This window comes from Mobula birostris, chromosome 15 (assembly GCF_030028105.1).
Source record: "Mobula birostris isolate sMobBir1 chromosome 15, sMobBir1.hap1, whole genome shotgun sequence".
Lineage (NCBI taxonomy): Eukaryota > Metazoa > Chordata > Chondrichthyes > Myliobatiformes > Myliobatidae > Mobula > Mobula birostris.
The window spans coordinates 40,622,305-40,645,918 of NC_092384.1; the positions used below are offsets into that span (position 1 = coordinate 40,622,305).

At 39.1% G+C, this 23,614-nt stretch overlaps 1 protein-coding gene across 1 annotated transcript in view; it reads left to right on the top strand.

The window, feature by feature from the left end:
• Positions 1-23,614, top strand: part of LOC140210287 (neuropilin and tolloid-like protein 2) — a 44,723-nt gene that overhangs the window by 18,653 nt on the left and 2,456 nt on the right. The window contains exons 3-8 of the mRNA XM_072279165.1: positions 3,690-3,830; positions 4,101-4,349; positions 10,572-10,616; positions 10,724-10,851; positions 15,862-16,090; positions 17,069-17,182. Coding sequence (XP_072135266.1) covers positions 3,690-3,830; positions 4,101-4,349; positions 10,572-10,616; positions 10,724-10,851; positions 15,862-16,090; positions 17,069-17,182 — 906 coding nt within the window. The remainder of the gene's footprint in view (positions 1-3,689; positions 3,831-4,100; positions 4,350-10,571; positions 10,617-10,723; positions 10,852-15,861; positions 16,091-17,068; positions 17,183-23,614) is intronic.

Sequence of the window (23,614 nt, forward strand, 5' to 3'; positions counted from 1 at the left end):
TTTGGCAATATTTAAAAATTTTGTTCAATAAAGCTACACTTGGTGGAACAAAGTTCAGGCATATTACCAATCTGCATCTCATCGATAGTTTTGCAGAAGGCACCTCGTGGTATTGTCAAGAGTTGTCCTGATCTTAACGGAGCACTGACCAAGCAATGTATTATGCTGATATAAATATCCTTACTTGAATCCTTATTTAGCTATTTTGATTATCCTGTCTTGTGCTCTATCTAAATGATATGAAGAAACAAGAAGATGTTTGATAGCATTCAATTTCATAAGATTTTAAGGGTATTTCGAAGCTGTGAGATCATAAGAAAAAGACTCCACCAGTAAGCAATAACATTCAATTATTACGTCAGTACTCATACACAAAAACTCAGGTTTTTCTTTACTTGACTTCATTTTGACTGACTAGCAGGTCAGCACCAGGAAATAGTCATTTTTTATACACAAAAGTCTGCATACCATTCCTTGTATACAAAAGTGTGAAAAGATTTGGTAGGGCATAACCATGACTATAAAACAGCTCTGGTTGGTTTGTTACCAGATTTTTGGCAATTTCTGCACTTGGCTATCAATGATTTGGGGTCATTGTCCAAATGATGCCAGTAAGCAATAATTCTTGCAGCCGCATCATGCTTGCATGTGTTCAGTATGAAGTATGACCAAGCTGGCTCCCTGATGTATTGGGACTTTCTGGGCTTGGCTGTGATTTCAGACAGTTACTAGAAAATCCTCACGATTTCCAACATTAACATTCTCAAATGGTAGACATGACTAAGTATTTACAATGACAATTCACTTGAGAATCTTGTCCTCAGTGTCATTGAAGGATTTCCTCATCTTCATAGACTTGATTTCATCACACTATGTTTCATTGCTTTGGGGTTTAATATTTCTAATTGTGGCTTATGATCCGTCACCGGCATAAAGGATCTCCCTAGTAAACAGTGGCAGAATTTCTTGATTCCAAACTTAATTCAAAGTGCTTCTTTCTCAAGTTGTGCATGATTTATCTTACGTCTTGTGAGGGAATAAGAACAAAAGTAATGGGTGTCTTCTGCCCATCAAAAAACTTATTCGTACACCTACCTCATAATAAGCATCACATGCCAATTGCAACACACACAGAATATCAGTGAAAAAAGAACTTCACTTGCTAACACTTCCTTGAACTCTCCTTGTTTCTGGCTCCACCTTCATTTTGCATCTGTGTTAGTGTGAGCACTGTCATAAGATCAGGAAGGATCAGAACTCCTGTTGTGTGATTTAATGGCATCCCAGGGCGGGTACTCAAGATGTGCACGGCACAACTGGCAGGTGTGTTTACAGACATTTTTAATCTCTCCCTCTCCCATTGTAGTGCTCTCTTGCTTCAAAACATCCACCATTGTTCCTGTACGTAAAAAGGCCAAGGTAACATGTCTGAATGACTGGCGTCCTGTCGCACTCACCTCTATAACAAGCAAATGTTTGGGAGGCTGGTCAAGGATTACGTCTGCGGCTTGCTACCACCCACAGTGGATCCCCTACAATTCGCCTACTGACACAACCGATTGACAGATGATACAATAGCCGCAGCTCTACACACCATCCTTACACACCTGGAGAAGAAGGATGCTTATGTGAGAATGCTGTTCTTGGGCTACAGTTCAGCATTCAACACCATATTTCCCTCCAGACTTGACAAGAAGCTCAGAGACCTTGGCCTTGACCCTGCCTTGTGCAGCTGGATCCTGAACTTCCTGTCAGATCACCAGCAGGTGATAAGAATGGGCTTCCTCACCTCTGTCCCTCTGACCCTCAACACAGGAGCCCCCCCAGAGCTGTGTCCTAAGCCCCCTCCTTTACTCTCTGTATACCCATATCTGTGACACCACCCACAGCAGCAATCTGCTAATTAAATTTACTACATAAGTTGGTCTTATCTCAAATAATAATGAGCGAGCCTACAGAGAAGAAGTCATCACCCTGACACAGTGGTGTTAAGAAAACAACCTCTCCCTCAATGTCGTAAAAACAAAGGAGCTGGTTCTGGGCTACAGGAGGAAAGGAGACAGGCTAACCCCTATAGACATCAATGGATCTGGGGTTGAGAGGGTGAACAGCTTTAAGTTCCTTGGCATAGACATCACTGAGGATCTCACGTGGTCTGTACATACTGGCTGTGCGGTGAAAAAAGCACAACAGCGCCTCTTTCACCTCAGATGGTTGAAGAAGTTTGTCATGAGTCCCCAAATCCTAAGAACTTTCTATAGGGGCACAACTGAGAGCATCCTGACTGGCTGCATCACAGCCTGGTATGGGAACTGTACTTCCCTCAATCACAGGACTCTGCTGAGAGTGGTGCGGACAGCCCAGTACAGCTGTGGATGTGAACTTCCCACTGTTCAGGACGTTTACAGAGACAGGTATGTAAAAAGGGCCTGAAGGATCATTGGGGACCCAAGTCACCCCAACCACAAGCTGTTGCAGCTGCTACCATCTGGGAAACAGTATGCAGCATAAAAGCCAGGACCAACAGGCTCCAGGACAGCTTCTTCCACCAGGCCATCAGACTGATTAATTCACACTGATACAATTGGATTTCTATGCTGTATTGACTGTCCTGTTGTACACACTATTTATTACAAATTACTATAAATTGCACATTGCACACTTAGACGGAGACGTAATGTAAAGATTTTACTCCTCAAGTATGTAAAGGATGTAAGTAATAAAGTCAATTCAGTTCAAAGACATGTTTCCTTTGCTTTGACTTCACATGGTACTCAGGACGTCACCTGACAATCAGCACATCAATTATAACACAAACAATGACCCACTCATTGAAGTATTTTAACGAAGGTGACTAAAAAACCTTTGATAAAGACATGATTCCATTGGAAAACCTAATATATGAGAAGAATCCTTATATCAAGGTTAAAGGATAGTGTGTGTTGCTGGTTAGCATTGTTGACATCTAATTGTATGTAGCTGCAAAAGAGGTCAACATCTATGATTTCTTATGACTGTGATAAAACAATGTACTTTTCCAAGGTGGGTAGCAGATACTGTTCATCATCTTCAGCCTTGTAATAGCCACACTGATCTGACTGACTTAGTCATGTACACATTTTGCCCTGCATGGGCTGTGAGACCTAAGAGTGTGTGTCCTGCTATATTGCTGAATCGTGGAGAGTGGAATGAATCACAGAAGTTAGAATTGAGCCCTGACTGGTCAGCTAATATGGAAATTGGACAAATATGACAGTTGCATTTGACATTGTGTTCCCTGACAACTGCATGAATGAATTGATTGATTCTCTGGATCACTACAGTAATGTCCTTGAAGTCCTAGCATTGACTAACATAATTATCTGGTCTAATGGCTTTTGAGAGTTTATTAAGATGACTGCTTGGTCATCAGTGAGTAGAACACATCTCTCCTTGTTTCTACAGCTAGTGTGGTCGTTGCTGGGTACATGCAGCTGTCACGTTAATTGTAAGGTTGTTATTTTGACTGCAATGTATTCAGCCCTGTGTTTCAAACACATTGTTATATCAGCTATCAAACTAGTGCATCAATCTCTATTCAATGCATTTTACTTTCAGCACTTAGCAACAGCCATGTCCCAAGCATATACCAACCTGCCACACACTGAGCTTTGAGTTTAAAACAAAGTGTATTTGCTTCATCTTTACAGAAGGACAGAACTTCATACCGCATCATAAGTCAGGAAAACAATGCGGAGTTTGGGTCCGGAATGACAATGGCGGATATTTTGCTTCACCAAACTACCCAAATGCCTACCCTCCCAACAGAGAATGCATCTATATTCTGGAAGGTAATGAAATTTCCACTTACTTGAAGCCTGGTGTCAGTGCCCTACAAAGATGTTTTCACAGTATATAAGGGATTAAATACAGTATTTAGTTGAAGAATGACTTCGTATAATTTGTTACACCTACTAAACTGTAATTGGTTTTTTCCACCCTTGTTCAAAATGTTCCAGAAAATGACAAGATTACTTTGTCCACTGATAACCTTGATATCTGAGGTAATCCTAGCCTTGTTAGAACTATGTACATTTACTAGCATTTAGTTGTATCTGCAGCGGCCCCTCGTCAAAGAATTGAACTCACGTTCGACGAACCCTATAGCATTGAACCTTCCTGGGACTGTCGATTTGACAACTTGGAAGTCAGGGATGGACCATTTGGATTCTCTCATCTCATAAACCATTACTGTGGTCAGCAAGCTCCGTCACTCATTAAATCATCTGGAAGATTCTTATGGGTAAAATTTACCTCAGATGAAGAATTAGAAGGCTTCGGATTTCGAGCAAAATACACTTTTGTACCAGGTAACTAATTTACCACAATGTGCACTGTGGTCTAAGTAAATACGTATAATATCATTGGATGACACATTTGGTTAAACGTGTATCATTATACACATCTGAGAAAGACCTTAAGTAACCAGATACACCTTTTGGAGCTCTCTGTGTTTTCCACCTGTAATTTCTACAACATTGCTTTTCCATAAATATATCATAAATTCCACACATTGCACACAAGTGATGAGGATGTGACAGAGAGAAAAAAATGAAACTTTTGAAATATTCTTGAATGTATCAAGTTTCTGTATCATCATGGAAAATGGGCAAACCTAAACCCCTCAGCAGGGGTGGTGAACCTTTTTGAGAGTATGTGCCCGAATTGGTGCTAACCTTCTGAAAAATTCTCTTGTGCACCATGGTAATTAGTACAGGCTGAGTACACCTTATCTGAAATTCCAAAATCCGAAAAGATCTGAAATCCAATTTTTTTTGAGCGCCGACAAGACATTACAAATGGTAAATTCCACAAGGCGCTGGTTAGGTTCCCAGGCGATGTGTGGGTCTCTGGGCATCGCAGACATTTCTGGGATACCACCTCACATATGTAAAGAACAGAAGTTAATGAATTTTTAAAAAAAAAAACACTGCATAAAGTGAGAAATTAAGATCTCAGTGGTGTATCGAAAAAATGGATTTGTCAGCATTGGAGTGAACACATGCCGCTTAACGGTATGCTGATTATGAAACAAGCAAAGAACTATCACGACAAACTGAAAATTGAAAGCAATCATGAATGTTCAGCAGACAGATTGCAGAAATTTCAGAAAAGGCACACACATTGAATTTTTAAGGATTTTAAAGATAAAGCGTCTGCTGATCATAAAGTATTGATAAGTTTATGAAGATCATCACTGATGAAAATCTAACACCAGAGCAAGTTACAATGCAAGTTGTTTTTATACCTTACATAAACACCCAAAAAAAAGGCAAAATACAACTACAGTGTGCTGTAACCTTTTAATCAAATCATGGCATCTTAGGTGGAGACTGAAAGCTTGTGGTTGTTTGTTGCTGATCAACAGCTGATTCGGGTATTCTCTCCCGATGCTGCTGAGCTGCTTTTGTTACCCTGCCCCTGCACACATTTATTTTCATTTCATTAATGGTATGCAATAATTTGACTGTTCAGTACATGTGTGCTGAACAAGTGTAAGATAAAGATTGTTTACTGCTAGCACATAAATTCAGAGTCAGAAATGATGGTGATCCCAAGCTATCCCGTTATATATTCCAAAATCCAAAAAAATCCAAAATCCAAAGCACTTCTGGCCCCAAGCATTTAGAATAAGGGGTACTCAACCTGTAACAATAGTTATGGGCTTTTTTTAAGGAAAAAGGATGAGTCCTGTGGCATATTTGCATGTATTTATTGTTTTACTATTAATAAAAATATAATAGAGACAGATTGAAATAAATGAAGTATTTTAGAAAACATTAAAAAATATTAATATATAATCTTTTTAAATGACAATTGAAAAATAACATCATTTCCGAATTGCATTGTAGTATCTCACATGTAACATAAGAAATGTGAATGTGAAATTATCAGCTTTGGTGCACATTCATGAAAGATCAAGGAAGCAATCATAAGCACTCATTACTCTCAATGAGACTTTTGTTGGCGCACTAATGATGACAAATGTTTTATATCTGGTATATATTTGGTTGTTTTGAGAGTTGTGCACTAGTTTCATCAGTAAGTCTACTCCTATAATTCAACTTGACCTAGTTTATCATTGAAAATAATGACTCACGGACATATGTTGATGAAAATACCGGTAACATTGCCATTGCAAAACAAATGGAAGCGCTAAACTACATGCAGTACTTACCATGATCATCACTGAATAACTAGTGTTCACTCACAAATGACAAAAGGAAAGCATATAAGCAGAGTGAAGTCAATGCCATCTAGCCCAACGGTTTACTACCCAAATACTGATGTGTACACCAGGTCTGTGAGGATTTCAAAACACATCATCCAATGTCACACGTTTTTGCAACAGTCTAGCTTGTGCCAAACCAGCTCGAGATATTTCCTGTGAAAACATCTCACTGCTGTCAAAAAAAACATTCACTTCTTCTTTTGGGAGTAAAGATAATCATTGTGCATTATTTTTTATGGGTGGAGCTTATAGAATTGAGGGGCTGCATCCCGACATATTTTTTGTGTGTGCCATAGGTTCGCCACTGCTGACAGACCAGAAATGACAAGACTTGGCCTCATACTCAAGCATAGGAGAAATAAGGGGCAGGGCATACTGATTGTTAAGTGTAAGCTTTGTAACTATTAAAACAGGAACAAACTGAGGCCGGAGCTCACCACCCAACCCAGGAATTCTGGTGTTTATCAGACTTAAGTAGAAGAGATGGAGATGTTCTTCAGGATAAGTAATACTGGTGAAAGTGGCAAAGAGGGTGAAGGTAACTACTTAAAGCATTTCTATATGAGAACAGGAGAGAGTATTTTTTCTGACTGAAGAATGAGAAATCCACTACAGCAGGCTTCTGATGACAAACAACACAAAAGTCTTTTAGCTCAATGATGTGATTTTTAGACTATAGAATTCCAGTAAACTGGCACCACTGGTGGCTGCAGAAATTCATAACCAGTGAGACCATTGATTATACTACTGTTGTGCTGAAGAACTAGCCTTTTCGCTGTCATTTTTCACCTGCATTGACTACTGCCAGGCAAATTCGTGTCCCCTTTTACAGCAAGCAAGTTCAGGCTAAGTAATTAAATGCACAAGAATTATAGTTTAAACATGCATATAAAATCACCACATTGATAGACATTTTGCCAAACATGCTAAAGCATTTCAGCCAAGGTGAAGTGTTAATGATGTGAGTGATTTTGGTGCAAATGACAGGTCTCATAGTGAAAGTGCTTACTAACATGCTGGAGGTCATCCATGATGGCTATGTCACTTTACAGCAGTGAAGTAGTCCAACTTAACAAGAAATATAACTCAGCACGTGTAAGACCAGACCCAAGCCTGCAAGCCAGAGTAATGTCTGTCCCCAAGTAGGTTCTTAATTTGAAGGGGGGGGGGGTGAGATGCCACAAAAGAGAGATTTAGCGTTATAAGACTCATTGAGAGATATAGCATGAGTACAGGCCCCTCAGCCCAACGACTGCATGTCAACCAGGGTGCTCACCCGGCTAGTCCCAATTTCCTGTGTTTGGCCCATGTCCGCCCCTTCACCTACCTGCTCAAGTGCTTCTTAAATAATACTATTGTACCTGCCTCAACCACTGCTTCTGACAGCTCGTTCCAGGTACTCACTAACCTCTGCATGGAAGGGTTGACCCTCAGGTCCCTTTTACATCTTTCCCCTCTCAACCTAAATTGATGCCCTTTGATTTTGGACTCTCCTCTCCTGGGGAATACATTGTTACCATCTGTTTTACCTGCACCTCATAATTTTAAACATTTCCCTAAGGTAGTGTAGTGTAGTGTGGAGGAGCAGAGGGATCTGGGAGTACATGTCCACAGATCCCTGTAAGTTGCCTCACAGGTGGATAGGGTAGTGAAGAAAGCTTATGGGGTGTTAGCTTTCATAAGTCGAGGGATAGAGTTTAAGAGTCACGATGTAATGATGCAGCTCTATAAAACACTGGTTAGGCCACACTTGGAGTACTGTGTCCAGTTTTGGTCACCTCACTAGAGGAAGGATGTGGAAGCATTGGAAAGGGTACAGAGGAGATTTACCAGGATGCTGCTTGGTTTAGAAAGTATGCATTATGATCAGAGATTAAGGGAGCTAGGGCTTTACTCTTTGGAGAGAAGGAGGATGAGAGGAGACATGATAGAGGTGTACAAGATTTTAAGAGGAATAGATAGAGTGGATAGCCAGCGCCTCTTCCCCAGAGCACCACTACTCAATACAAGAGGACATGGCTTTAAGTTAAGGGGTGGGAAGTTCAAGGGGGATATTAGAGGAAGGTTTTTTCACTCAGAGAGTGGTTGGTGCGTGGAATGCACTGCCTGAGTCAGTGGTGGAGGCAGATACACTAGTGATGTTTAAGAGACTACTAGACAGGTATATGGAGGGATTTAGGGTGGGGGGTTATATGGGAGGCGGGGTTTGAGGGTCGGCACAACATTGTGGGCCGAAGGGCCTGTACTGTGCTGTACTATTCTATGTTCTATGTTCACCCCCTCATTCTCCTATGTTCCAAGGAATAAGGATCTAGCCTCTCTTACTATAACTCGGGGCAACATCCTTGTAAATCTTTTCTGCATTCTTCAGTCTAACCACTTCCTTTCTATAAAAGGGTGACCAATACTGAACATGGTATTCCAAGTGCAGCTCACCTTTTGCTTGTACAACTGCAACATAATGTCCCAACTCCTGTACTCAGTGTCCTGACAGGCACTCGGGCTTGTCCATTATTAAGCTGATTAAAGAGACATAAAACCTAAATAGCATAGATACTATATTAGAGAGAAATGCGGTAATTTTAATATTAAAGTAAAGTTAATGATCAGCCAATCTATATGAACATTGATCCAGCTAGTGACAGCTCAGTTACAGGTAGTCCGACATATATCAACGATGAAAGCAAAATTCCATTCATAAAAAGCAGGCTAAATCTGGAGACGTTTTCTGGCAAAAGATTAAAGCACTACGTCAAATGTGATGTGCAGCTACTCATAATTGTCAAAGGGTGAAGGTACCAATTATATTCTCGTCATCGCCTTATAAATCTCCTTCACCTCTATGTCTACATTTCATTGAAGTGTAGAATCCCAGCCATTCCAGCCCTCAGGGGGAGTTTATGCACCAACAATAAAACAAAACTAAAATCATGCAGATGATGGAAATATGAACTAAAAACAGGAAATGCTGAAATCCTCAGCAGGTTAGGCAGCATGGTGAGAAGAGAAACAGATTTATTATTTCCAAAATGTTCAAAATTAAAGATGCTTTCAGATCCAGAAACAGGAAAGAAGAAAAGAGAGAGGAAAAAAAAAGACGCTCCATGATCTAGTGAAATGCAGGAGATTTTAAGTGACAAAAGGGTGACAGTACAAGATGAAATAGTAAAGAGATTAGTGGATAATAAAGAGTTATTCTTTTCTGGATGTGTCAGCCACCAACAATGATGTCAAGTAACTAGTTCCAGCAAAAAGAAGGAGCTCTCACTTGTTCCTTCCATGATGCAATCTAACTTAAAGGAGAGCTTGGAGATGCCTGTATTTTCACAATATTGCAACAGGGATTTGTAGAGAAGGGAGATATTTTAGAGGAACCTTTCTCAAGATGAAGTGATGTATACTAGGATATCGGGTAACTGAATAGTGAGTGCAGAGCACCAACAACAATCAAGTGTATTGCTGAGACCTGGATGGTCGCAAGCCTTTTTTATGTGGTTAAAGCCCGTCTATTCAAGCAAGAAGTCAATATTGCTTTGCAATGCTGACTTGATGGAGGAGAATCTTTTGAGAGATAATGAGCAAGTTACTTGTTAAGTTTACCTCTTATGAAATCTGCTCTTATAGATTAAACGTCCGGCTGTTTAATCGAAAATGACCCCAAAATGTTATTGGAAGAATATATATTGATATTCTGTATGCATTGATCATCTGAATGTTGACCAATTATCCCTGTAGCCAATTCTATTCTCAAGAAACGAGAATAACAATGTCCCAAGAATGTGGTGATTGGTCTTTTAGAACCATGACCACTTCCCTTCTTTAGATATTGCCTTCTGCTGACTTTCTTTAGCACTTTGTGTGTGTTGCTCTAGATTTCCAGCAACTGCAGAATCCCTTATGTTTATGATTTCTTGCTCCACTGCAAGGTCTCTTTGAGGTATGCATCAAGCAGAAGATTAAATCTTCCATTTCATAGGAGTTCAGCGAGACCCTCTCTCACTGCTGCCCGTCTGTAATCTCTGCTACTATCACCTGCCAGCTTGTACTCCTTCCCTTCCCTCCACCTTCTTATTTTGAGTTCCGCCCCCTTCATTTCTCATCCTGATGAGAGTCTCGGCCCAAAACACGACCTGCTTATTCCCTTCCATAGATCACTCGCTGAGTTCCTCCAACATTTTGCGTGTGTTGCTCTATCATATCACTTAGTGTCATGTTCCTTCAAACAAAATAAAGCAAAATATTTTAAATTTGTATGTTAGTTGTAAGACGACAAAACAATCAAATGGTCCTATTTTTGCAGATCCTGACTTTATCTATCTTGGTGGAATCTTGAATCCTATTCCAGGTATGATAACCCTTACATATTCAAAATGACTCTTTAACATTAGCCTGATTGAATAAAATCTCAATGTTTTCTTTTTTCTAACCACTCTTACCAATATGTCTCTCCAGATTGCCAGTTTCAGTTATCAGGGTCTGATGGGATCATATACTCCAGTCAAGTGGAAAAGGAGGGGAAAATAAAACCAGGAGAAGCCATTGACTGCATCTGGACAATTAGAGCCCCTGCAAAATCTAAAGTATGTTACACTTCCTCTTTACACAGGGCAATGTTCAATGAGAGACCTGTATGCTAGAACATTTGTTATAAGATGTTTAGACTAAAAAAAATCATAGCAATTCTTGGCCAGGCTAGTTCAAAATGAAGAGGACACTGTTTATGAGTAGATTTGTTAGTCTTGTTATAAGTATGGAGAGGCACAGATTATACTGAAATCATTGCTGATTTATCCACATCGTTTCGAGTTCTGCAATAAATTCAAATCTCAACGGATAGAAAGTCGATAGCAAGGAAGCTTAACTCACTGTTATTGATCTTTCTTGGAAATAATTTTAAACTCTTCACAAATGGTACATAAAGAAAATCCAATGAAACTTCCTCTGTTAATACCAGAAAAAATATCAAAGATAGAATAAAATTTGTAGGTCTCTCTCATGTGCACACTTCTTAAACTAGTGAATGCTAACAGGAAAATTACATTCTGTAAGTAACATTTCCTTCATTTCAAGCTATTAATTGGTGGATAATTCAGTTTTATGGGTTGTTCTACAATTGTATGTTGTGACTATGGCATTATAGCAATCCACGCACTATGCCACCGTTCTTCTTAAGAATCAATTGAAATTAACCTCAATCTGTTATTAAAACTTTTTCTTCAGTTAAAATGCAATATTGGAAGCAGTGTATTAGTGCACTTTCCAGACTGATTTTCTTTAGTGAAAATGTGTGGGAAAGTTAGTTAATTTCACAGCTCAAAATATAGCTATGCATTTTACTTTGATTATAAAGAAATTTCATCAAATGTTAATAGTTAATATTAAAATATCTACAGCCTCAGCTTAATGAATACCAATAACATCCCGACATATTACAGACTGAAACCTATCATAGAAAAATGATATTACATAAATAGCATTAAGAACCATGCTGCCAGAGAGAAAAATTCCTACCTGGCTAATATACATTTGCAACCATACATTGCTATAATCTTGAAAAGATTGCTTACTCTACTAAAAGTCGTTTGTTTTCATTACTGATTAATAGGAATTGTCCCCGAGGCAGGGAAATTGGAATTTGCAAGTCAACTGTCATTTGACCTCCAACCACTATTTAAAAATTATATTCAATCATTCTACTTCCTTATTTGGAAGGGAGCCATTTGATATTTTCTTCAAGTATGCTCGTCATGTCCTGCAGAATAATACAATCAGTACCAAAGTTTCTAGTTTGAACAACTAATTATACCTTGGGCATTATAGTAACTTTCATGAATTACTTTAATCGTCATTGACATTGAAAGCTCTGCTGTTTCTAAGTATGATAAACAATTTACTGCATCACGCATGATAGATACAATTCATTACTCGGTGGCACTGGGATCCCATGAGACTAAGCTAGTTCATTTAGACTTAGTATTGAACGATTAAGTTTATCCACAAGTCAACATTGATTACTGGAATTTGTCTTATGCAGATTAGCATTAGATAAGACTCAGAGGCTAACACTAAGAAAAGTTTTCAATTAATGCTAGAAGAAATAATTAAAATGCTAAACTATTCTTTGTAATCAACAGACATGTTGCAGAATATAAATGTGTTTTCTAACAGTTTCATTGGGGTTTCTTCGTGCTTTGCTTTACTGGAAAATATATCTACATATAAGACAATCAAGTGCATATAATAGTGTGTATTATATGTAATTTGAGATGACGCCATAGTCTTACATAGAAAGGCCATTTAATGCTATATATATATTTAACATTAGTGTTCAAACTTCTTTTATATAAAAAATCAAAATTAAATATTATTGTGTATTGATAATTATATTGCCAACCCTTTAAATGAATGGGTATGAATCTTTCTTAACTCAGTTGCTCTTTAATTCTGTGTCACAAAGGAACCGAAAAGAACATAAGCACAATGGCATCATAGATTTGTATGCAAATGGTCTCCCTTAATGTCAATATACAGTATACACTGTCAACCTCTGAAAGTAAAAGAACAGGAAGGATGTAGATACAATTGAGAGCGTGAAGAGGAGGCTTACAAGGATGTTGCCTGGATTGGAGAGCGTGCCTTATAAGAATAGGTTGTGAACTTGGAGCGATGGAGGATGAGAGGTGACCTGATGAGAGGCATTGATTGTGTGGATAGTCAGAGGCTTTTTCCCAGGGCTGAAATAGCTAACACGAGGGAGCATAGTTTTAAGGTGCTTGGAAGTAGGTACAGGGGGGATGTCAGAGGTAAGTTTTTCACACAGAGTGGTGAGTGTGTGGAATGTACTGCCAGCAAAGGTGGTAGGGGTGGATACAATCGGGTCTTTTAAGAGACTATTAGATAGGTGTACATGGAGCTTAGAAAAATAGAGGGCTATGCAGTAGAGAAATTCTAGTCAGTTTCTAGAGTAGGTTACATGGTCAGCTCAACATTGTTGGCCAAAGGGCCTGTAATGTGCTGTAGATTTCTATGTTCTATGTAACTCAACTACCCTAATATTGCAAAGCTACACAAGATAATCGATGTTGATAAATTATACTTTGTCAGCTTCATTTTCATATACCAATTTTGGATGGCGGTAATAATTTCTGTGGCACACAAGAAACAGTGCAGAGACACTGGCCTAGAAATTAGATTGGCACGAAAGGGAATGTCTTAAGTAATGTTGTGGAGAGATGGGAATAGGGATTGCCCTAGTTTTATAGGAGATACCCCTGCTACAAAATTTTGCTGTGGATGAGGCTTAAAGTATTTTGTGATTTAGAATACCATCTGATGCAGAATATGCCTTGCACACTTCCTTTGGTTACTTAGTGAAGGACATTAGATAGGCTCCAGGTTGAGTGTATAAAAAGGTTTATACCAGTGCTGGATGTCAGGACAGGATGGAGAGATGACTTGAGGCTGAGGTCAGCTCCAGGTGACCAGGAAGTTGGGCAGATAGGCGATTATTGATGGAGGTCAGGCAGAAGGGGTTGATCAAACAGAAATCTGACTGTGATGTAATTTGGTTAAAGAGATGAGCTGCAATCTTTAAGACATCAGCAGAAAGTTGGGGGTGGGGGGAGATGCCTTCACCTGGAAGGTACCTTGCACTCTTAAACAGTGGACGAGGCAAGTTTGGAACCTTCTAAGCAATTCAGGTTTCGATTACCCATTTCAGTCTGCTTTGGTGTGAAGGAATCATGTTCAAGTGGCATTACAGTCAAATTGTACTACTACTGGCATGGTAGCTCAGTTAGCAGAACTGCTAAGCAATAGCACCAGAGACCCAAGTTCAATTCAGTGCTGCCTAAGTGGAGTTTGCATGCTCTACCTGTGACTGCATGGATATCCTTCAGATGCTTTCTTTTCCTCCCATACTGCAAAGATGTGTGGGTTGGTGTGTTAATTGGCCACTGTAAAATGTGTAGGTGAATGCTCTATGTGTGAGTCTGAGGGGGGAGATGAAGAAAATGTGTGGAGATTAAAACCTAAGCTTAACATAGGATCAGTGGAAATGAGTGGTTGCTAATATGTATGGACTCACAGGGCAGAGGAGTCGTTTGCCATGCTGATTTCCTTACGACTCCACGACCAATGATGTCACCAAGATTTTTGTAAATCTCTCTTCATACTGACATCAAACATACAGATGCTCATCACACTTTCTCAAAGTGTGCAGCCAATGCATCAGGTAGCTGCCTGCATTTAGTGATAGACATTCTCAAACATTCCAAGCACGTAATAAACATAATCTTTATATTTCAATCTTAAAAAAAGTCCATCACTTGACAATGAATTTATTTTCTACTTAATGAGGCTCAGGCTCAATGTTCAGTACATACTAAGTCCTTGTATCTGTACATTTCTGTGTAAATCGGTGAATAAGTTGGTTTAATGTGGGAGACTGGTGCCTTACTGGCACAAGAGGGATTATTCCCCAGACACAGAATAAAAGAAGCATCGTGTTTGATCTGAGATACCAGTTTGACCATGAACCTCCAGGTCTAATATGCCCACATTGATACACGTGAAATCTAAAATTTAAAATAAGTCTAAAAATTCAGTCAAAATCTAAAATACTGTGGATTCTGCTAAATAGGGACACATTGGGGCTAGTAGATTTTGGCCCAATTAGCTGAAGTTTCATGGAAATAGTTAAAAAGGTATAAAAAAAGACAAACTACTGTTTAACAAATTATGTATTTAAATGAAATACAGAATAAATTAGAACATTACCAAAACTATGTCAGTACTATAAAACAGTATATTAGTTCCTAATATCTATCGACAGAGGAATTCATTCAATGTATGCTGAGAATTCTTTTGATTAACTGTAGATGGACAAAATCAGTGCAGAACCTAGTGCAGGTAGTGGACTGCCTTCAAACAGTGCTTTCAACAATTGCATCCTCCAAATCTTTATTTTAATTGTAATATTCAAAATGATTGTCGATACCTTCACATTCTTCATAGTCCCTAACTTGTTGAAATAGTGAAATCATTTCATTTTAACTCCCAGCTATTTCTGGCATCTCTAAGACTCAATGCTTGAAACTACAGTGAGCAAAACAGTTCTGAATTGTCTTACAGTTTATTGCTCGCCAACGATCGGTGACAAAAATCACGGATATTTCAACACCAACACAAAAACTGTTCACTGTAAGCACAGTGTATTGTGTAAAGGCCACACAAGTGCACATGACTGACACTTGGTTAGAAAATGTTCAGCAGGAGTCTCCTCCCCAGTTAAGCAGCATAGTGTCCCAAATAAGCAAAGGGCTGTTTTCTCAATTAGTTTTTGTTCTTTAAGAGTTGACCTAAATAAGCAGCTGTTCCGGTTAACCAATGGCCCAATTAACCGGAATCCACTGTATTTATTAATGGTTAACCCTTGGAGAAGTGATATCATCAGCCTCCTTGATACATGGTTGTGATGGGCCTGCTGTTTGCCGACTCTTTCTTTAGCTGTGAAAATATGAAACAATAACCTTGAAAGAACAGTGAAGAGAAAAATCTGTTACTGAAATTCAACGTCTTTCTGTTGGCAGATTTATTTACGTTTTATCGACTATCAAATGGATCACTCCAACGAATGCAAGAGAAATTTTGTCGCTGTGTATGATGGGAGCAGTGCCATTGAAAACTTAAAGGCCAAGTTCTGTAGCACTGTAGCCAATGACGTAATGCTGCAAACTGGGGTGGGCGTGGTTCGCATGTGGGCCGACGAGGGCAGTAGGCGCAGCAGATTCCAAATGCTCTTTACTTCATTTGTGGATCGTAAGTGAATGCAGCCTGCTGATGTTAGCGCGATTCCGTTTCTTGCGAGATTCTCACACAATAGATTGCCTCAGATGGTAATGCTTTTACAAAATATCCACCACATTCTAATATGGCAGCAGAATTCTAATATCAATATCAAAAATGCAAGATTGGAAATTATGCGGTGCAATACTTGCACGATTGGGTGCAACGTGATTCCCCAGCCATCGCAAACCAGAAGCAGTCAAGTGAATGCAAAAATACTTATTAAACCACATTTATAAATATTTTCAGTGATATTTATAGAGTTATATCATCTCTCCCAGTTTTAGATTAGGTATATAAAAATGCATACTTCAATAGGGCTTTTTCATTAATAATGAAGAGCACATCTGAGCCCATAAACCCTTTCATATTATGTTCCTGTCTCATGTATTTTACAACATACCTGTAGACACTAATGTTGTAAATTATTCATAGTAGATGCCGCATGTATGAAGATAAATCTGTACTTTTAACTCTGGCAACTTAACACCTGCAGAGTAATCAACAATTCCAGGTAGTCTGACACATGCAATTACTTTCTGTCCGAGCATTCTAAAAGAGCAATTGATCCACATAAATTCCTGAAAAGATCACCATGAAAAATTGGATCTCTGGGTGCAAAATATTCCGCATCATAACACATTTTACTGGTGCATCATTCCATTATAGTTTTGTTGTTTTCTGATTCATTTCCCCTATTTAAGAATGCTGCTAACTGAAGTGTTGTGAGGGAGATTCGGTTAATAAATCTGCCTCAGTGAATAATGAAGCCATGACCAGTTTACCTAAATGGGACATAAAAGTCACGACCTTTTCAAAGTGCCCATTTACTGTGTTTACTTGTTCATGGTTAAATGGCCATACATAATACTATGCCACATCGCTTGTATAAGATTCTAAAAGACAGTCGCTGTGCTATAATTTATAGTGACACTAACCTTTGCTTCACAGCTCCCTGCCAAGACAACACATTTTTTTGCCACAGCAACATGTGCATCAATAATTCGTTGGTTTGTAATGGAGTCCAGAACTGCGTGTACCCATGGGACGAAAATCATTGCAAAGGTAACATTGTTTCTCTTGCATTGTGAGAGCATTTGTAAAGAAAAAAAAGTCTTCCCTTCATCAGACCTGACAAAGGCCATTTCTCGCCAACAGTTGTATTTATGGATTAAATCAGTATATTTATCTCATTCAAAGATTCCATTAAGCACTGGTTTGCCAGCCCTAACAGATCTTAACCAGTTTTGACACTTCCACAGCCATTATATAGAAGTCTGATTTAATAGCTCATTTCATTCCCTAATAAAATCTGAAAAGTTCAGTTCAGTTACAAAATGGTGGTCTGTCACCAAGTAAAGATGGGCAGGACATTTGGCTTACTTAGAATGTGATATAAGATTTGATAAATAATATTCTACTCTTGCAAGTTGTAACCTGTGCTGCTCCCCTTCTGTGATAGTGGTGTAACTGCTGATGTTAAGAGTTAACGGTGAAGATATTTAGCTTTTCCTTGTTGTTTGTCATTGTTGGTCAGTTAATAACATTGGTGTATCTATACAGTCAGCATTTTGTTCCTTCTTCTTGTCACAAATATGAAGTTACAAACGTATCACCAACACGGAGGTTTGTGGGGTCAGAGGAGGTATATACAGGCTGGAGAAGGGGTGGGGGGAGGGCGTCAAAATGTAAACTCAGTGTTGTTATCTTCCGGCACCTTCATTACGTGGAAGCACAGACTGCTGAAAACAATTCTGCAATGTTAAAGGTGTTGTCAGTTCCCAAGATACTGGTTAGCTTAATTGTAGATCAGAGGACGCGGTGGGTGATATTATTCTGATTCAGTGCATCGAATAAACATGTAAACTGAACAAATAGCAATATAGACATACTGCCATTGAGCAAACGGTATATTTACCTTTATGATGGAATATAGACAGAAAGTAACTAAACACTGTACTAAGAGACGGCCCTTGCCAAACTACCGAGGTTGACTTGAACTGATATCAGCTGTGCAGTGAAGAAAAATTAACCGCTTTGCAGGCTCCTTGGGGAGCTATTACACCATCATCCTTACACTAGTTGTGCTAAGAGCATTCAATTCAAAAGCAAATCAGCTCTGTGCATAGAGATCTAATTATTAACTAAATTAACTATTGTATCCTAATGGGCACTACATATGCAGTAAATTGCTGTCAAAGATTGGATATAGAGCTTTCATTTAAAACTGCAGATTGTCCTCCTATCCCTAAAGGCCTGTAGGATGATGTTTCTGAATGTTTAGGTGCCCTATAAAACGTCGCCATTAAAAGCTTAGCAAAAACATTCATGTTAACCATGCTATATCAACACAAACCCACACCAATTCTGAATTTAATGTTTTAATTTCATGGCAAGATTAAGCTAACTCTTTAGTAGAAGTAAACCATATACTGTATATTGTTTTAAATAGGTAGCTCACCCTGACAATAGGCTTTATTGATACACAACCCCATCAACGTCTATCGAATGTTGGAATACTAGAAATTCTGTTGCTTGTCTACATTGTTAGTGCCTGAAATTGAAGTTACTTTAAAAAAATTGGAGACTTAATGCATGAATTGCAAAGTTCCTGATTTTTCACTTGAGTCCTGAGTTCATCTAGCTCTCCTCCTAGCAAAGTTCTCCTAGTTCTTCTTCTGTGATGTTCACACTTCTGCAGAGACAAGTGAAATCCATTTCCTGGTAGTTTAAAGGATACCTTTCTGAGCAGATACTAGTTTGTAGAGTCAGGCTATAGATTGGTTCACATTAACATAGAAACTTACACTTTGCATTGGTTCCTACTCAAGTCTAATCCTCATTAACCAATTGCAACACTTACCTCCAAACCCAGTCATGCTCCAACAACCCTTCAGCAGCCATTCACCACTTTGGAATACACCCAACAACCTGTTCACACCTTCTTACACACCTGAACCTCCAGCAGTCACGGGCAGCCTTTCCTACTCACCACACCAAACTCATGACAACCCTCAAGTTTCCAACTTCATTCACTTTAGCTCACATCCCTCCCTGGAATCTGACTTGCTTTATCCCAGAGGCCATTCGGCAGAGTTTGTAGAGAAAGGGATATGAGATTGATTCTTTTTCTGCAATAGAAATTTGTAGTAGTGGTCTGACTGCATTTCTGTTTTCAATGCCACACTTCTATTGAAAAGGGAAAGGAAATATTTCAAGTCCTCAAAACAACTGGGCTTCCAAAGTATACTCACTTACAACAACTTGGTTCAGGGCAGCAGCAGCACCTTTAACCTAAAAGTTGAGGCAATGCTCAACTCAACGCTGCTGCGCAGGTTGACTCTGTGGTTAAGAAGGCGTATGGGGCATTGGCCTTCATCAATCATGGGACTGAGTTTAAGAGCCGAGAGGTAATGTTACAGCTATATAGGATCCTGATCAGACCCCACTTGGAGTACTGTGCTCAGTTCTGGTCATCTCACTACAAGAAGGATGTGGAAACCATAGAAAGGGTGCAGAGGAGATTTACAAGGATGTTGCCTGGTTTGGGGAGCATGCCTTATGAGAATAGGTTGGGTGAACTCAGCCTCTTCTTGGAGCAACGGAGGATGAGAGGTGACCTGATAGAGGTGTATAAGACGATGAGAGGTACTGATCGTGTGGACAGTCAGAGACTTTTTCCCAGGGCTGAAATGGCTAATACGAGAGAGCGCAGTTTTAAGGTGCTTGGAAGTAGGTACAGAGGAGATGTCAGGGTAAGTTTTTTATGTAGAGTGCTGAGTGCGTGAAATGGGCTGCCGGCGATAGTGGTGGAGGCGGAGATGATAGGGTCTTTTAAGATATTCCTGGATAGGTACATGGAGCATAGAAAAATAGAGGGCTATGGGTAACACCAGGTAATTTCTAAAATAAGGACATGTTCGGCACAGCTTTGTGGGCTGAAGGGCCTGTATTGTGCTGTAGGTTTTCTATATTTCTATGTTTCTAAAATTAGCCATGGAAATAAAAGTTAAGAGTCTCGTGCCAGTACAAGTGGTTATTGCCATCCTGGCCTTTGAGTTATTCTCTAAACACCACAGGTAAAGAACCACAAAAGCCAAAGGAACCAGTAAGCTTCCACTTACCTTTTTAGTCATTTGTAACTTTGCCGCCTGCTACCATGGGAGTCAATGGTAGTGAATAAACATATAGAAGAATAACTTGTCCTAGACACAAACACTCCATCCCAGTCTCCAGGTAAATCTTGGGACAACACAAACAGGGTAAAAACCTGGCTTCATAGGTCCCAGTTGTTCTTCAACTTGGTTTTCCTTGTCATAGTGACATCAGGTTTAAAAAATACTGGTAATTGTCATAAAGTGTTTATAATCTGCAATCTGTCATTCCCAGGACTTTCATTATATTCTTGTGATTGATTAAATAATTAAGAAAGGCATAGACATTCATGTGAGTCATATCAATTTAAGTGTGTACCTGCGAAAAGCACTGAGAGTTATTTGCTGAGGACGTATTGCCTCAACTCAGAAAATGTATATTGGAGGAACTATTAAGGTTTATCCAACTCCATTATTTTACATTACTTCGATTTTCTAAAATCTCTTTATAAACTGGGGCAGTGCAGATGCGAGTGCATCAGAATAAATTGCATTTGATGGGTTTTCCAATAATGGATGCGGTTTTTCTCTGAAGAATGGCAATCGCTTGCCGTCACTCTGCACACTCGACTACGTGCATGGTTTTATTGTTGATTCATTAAACTCAAGCTGATGAATGTTCATTCTGCATCAATAAAGTCTATGGACACTCAATTTTTTAAAAAGGAAAAAGAATTGTAATTTTGTCCTAGATTTCTCCGTTGTATTGTGAGATAATAAATACCTTCTCTTTGTATGTAGATCAACTATTTTGGTAAAAAATGAAAGTTATCCTGGTGATGTATTTAGTTTATCCATGTTTAATTTCACCAGTTAATTTTCACACTTTATGGTAAAATTCATGCATTTAGAAAGACTTTATTTGCAACTGTCAAGCTGAGAGACTGAGGTGCACTTATAATATTTGCAATTTTAATATTAAATGTTATGTAGGTCAGTGCATGTTAAAAAATTGGATGTGTGAATGCCATGCCTTTTAAAAGATTTGCCTGAATTTAATCTAAATAATGTAAACCAGGGCAGGTGGGTTCTGTAGTTCTTGGGCTAGAGTTGCCATGAAGATAACACTGTCTATTTTTATTCATTTAAATTAGGGAAAGAAAATAAAAGTTCTAGTTCTCTAATAGTTTGGAAAATTCTCAGGAAATTAAGTCAGAGCAATGAGATGGTTGTTAAATTTTTCAGACCTGTAGAAGGTAGACCGGTTCTCACAGCTCCTATGCCTTCTAATCCTGTCAAACACTATTCGCCAATTGATCTTCAGTTTCCTGTGCACTGGGACTCGTCCACAGTTTCTCTCTCAGGGAATCAAGATGCCAACCAATAACATACATGAATTAAGTAGACCATCTCTCCATTTATATGCAGTCACCCTGTGGTTACTGAAGCACGTTTATCAAAGATACCCAGATGCAGATCTGTGGGCCTGGACCTTATCACTTCAGTTGGTTTAGGGAATGCAGGAAATGAGACACGTTGGAATAGCACAACACCTTGTGCTTGCTCTGCCGTTCAGTAAGTTCATGCCTAATCTCTTGCAACAGCACCACCTTCCTTCAATGATCCCATATTCAATGATTCCCTTAATCATTAAATCATCGAACAATTTCTACTCAGTAACTGCAGATCTCCAGGTCTCTTGTGTAGGGAATTCATTTCAATGCAAGTCTTTCACTTTTCACAATCTTAGATCCAACACACAGTTCATTTCCTAAAGTGGCTTTTGGGCTATTGGTAGATAGTTGCATACTTTCTTTAATATGATAGAAGTAAAATAAAATGGCAGAAGAATACATGTTTATGGACATATTAACTAAAACCAGAACTAGGCTGTTTTGTCCCTAAAGCCTGGTCTACCATTTTACAAAATCATGACTGATTTGATTGTAACCTCAGTTCTACATTTGCATCTACCTGCATTAACTTTTCACTCTCTTCCTTATAAGGTACCCATCTATTTCTTTATTAAATGGTTGACCACTCCCCCCCATCCCCCTCCCACACATGTTTTTAAACAGTAACTTCTGGTTCTAGATTCTTCCACAAGCAGAAATATCCTTCCTACATTTCGCAAGAACCCGCCTGTTTAAATCAAGGGCTCTCTCACCAGCCAATACAAGAAACACAAGGAGACTGCCGATGCTGGAATCTGGAACAACACACAAAACACTGGAGTTCAGGCAGCATCTATGGTGAGAAATGGTCAATGGATGCTTCAAGGTCAAGACCCTTCATCTGGAGCTTCCAAACTTGACACAGATAGTGCCGGAAGTCAGGATCGAACCTGGGTCTCTAGAGCTGTGAGGCAGCAGCTCTACCAGCTGTGCCACGTGCCACCCAACCTCAACACAGTGCTGTCTGTGTATCAACAAGTGAAGATTGATGCTGGATCCTCAGATGTTGTTGCTGAAGCACTCCCACCAAGATGCCGAGCTCCTCTTCTGTCACTAACACTTCCACGCCTACTTCTTCAGCAAGGATTTCTCAACCCCTACTGAGCAGCTCCAACTCTTCTAAAATGAAGAGCAATCCAGATGAAGGGTCTCAATGGGAAACATTGACTCTTAGATGCTACCTGACCCATTGATTTCCATCAACCGTTAGCATGTTGCTCTAGCCAATTCAAGTTTATCCTCTCCAACCTTCTCTCCTGAGCCAACCCACCCATACAAGGTATTAGTCTATTAAACCTATTCAATAAAAAGTTTCCATATTTCCACTGATGCATTAAGGGATGAAGTATGTGGTGGTGCAAAAACATAAACAGTTTCCACTTACACAATAGCAAAGTACCTTAAAGCATTTACATTATTAAAGAAAGTTTGATACTGACCTACGCAAGTTTAAATAAGGACAGATAGAATAAGAAGTAAGCTTTGAGGAGAGTATAAAAGGCGGAACAAAAGATACTGTATTTCAGAAACTAAGGCTATGAAGAGCAAAGTTAGTTTCCTCTCTCTGTCACCACTTTAAGTAATTGTTATTCTTTATCCGTCTTATGGGCTATTGATGTCATTCATTACAAAGCTGTAGGTATAGTTACCAGGTTGATATTTTCTGACCTGCAGATAAAATTGATTACAGAGGTTTATAAAATTGGAACCCATTTGTTACCCAGGACAACCTGTAATAGCACAGAGTGACAATAAAGTTCATGAATGATCAAGAGACAGTACTGGATCAACAAAGACATCTCAGGGCTGGAGCTGACTAAAGTCATGTAGATGTTTAAAAACAAGAATAAGATGTTAATAAAGGTGCCTTTTCCGAACAGGAGCCAACGCTGGTCAGCGAGTGGAAGGGTATTGGATAGGCCTGATAATGCCGTAGAGTTTTGAATTGC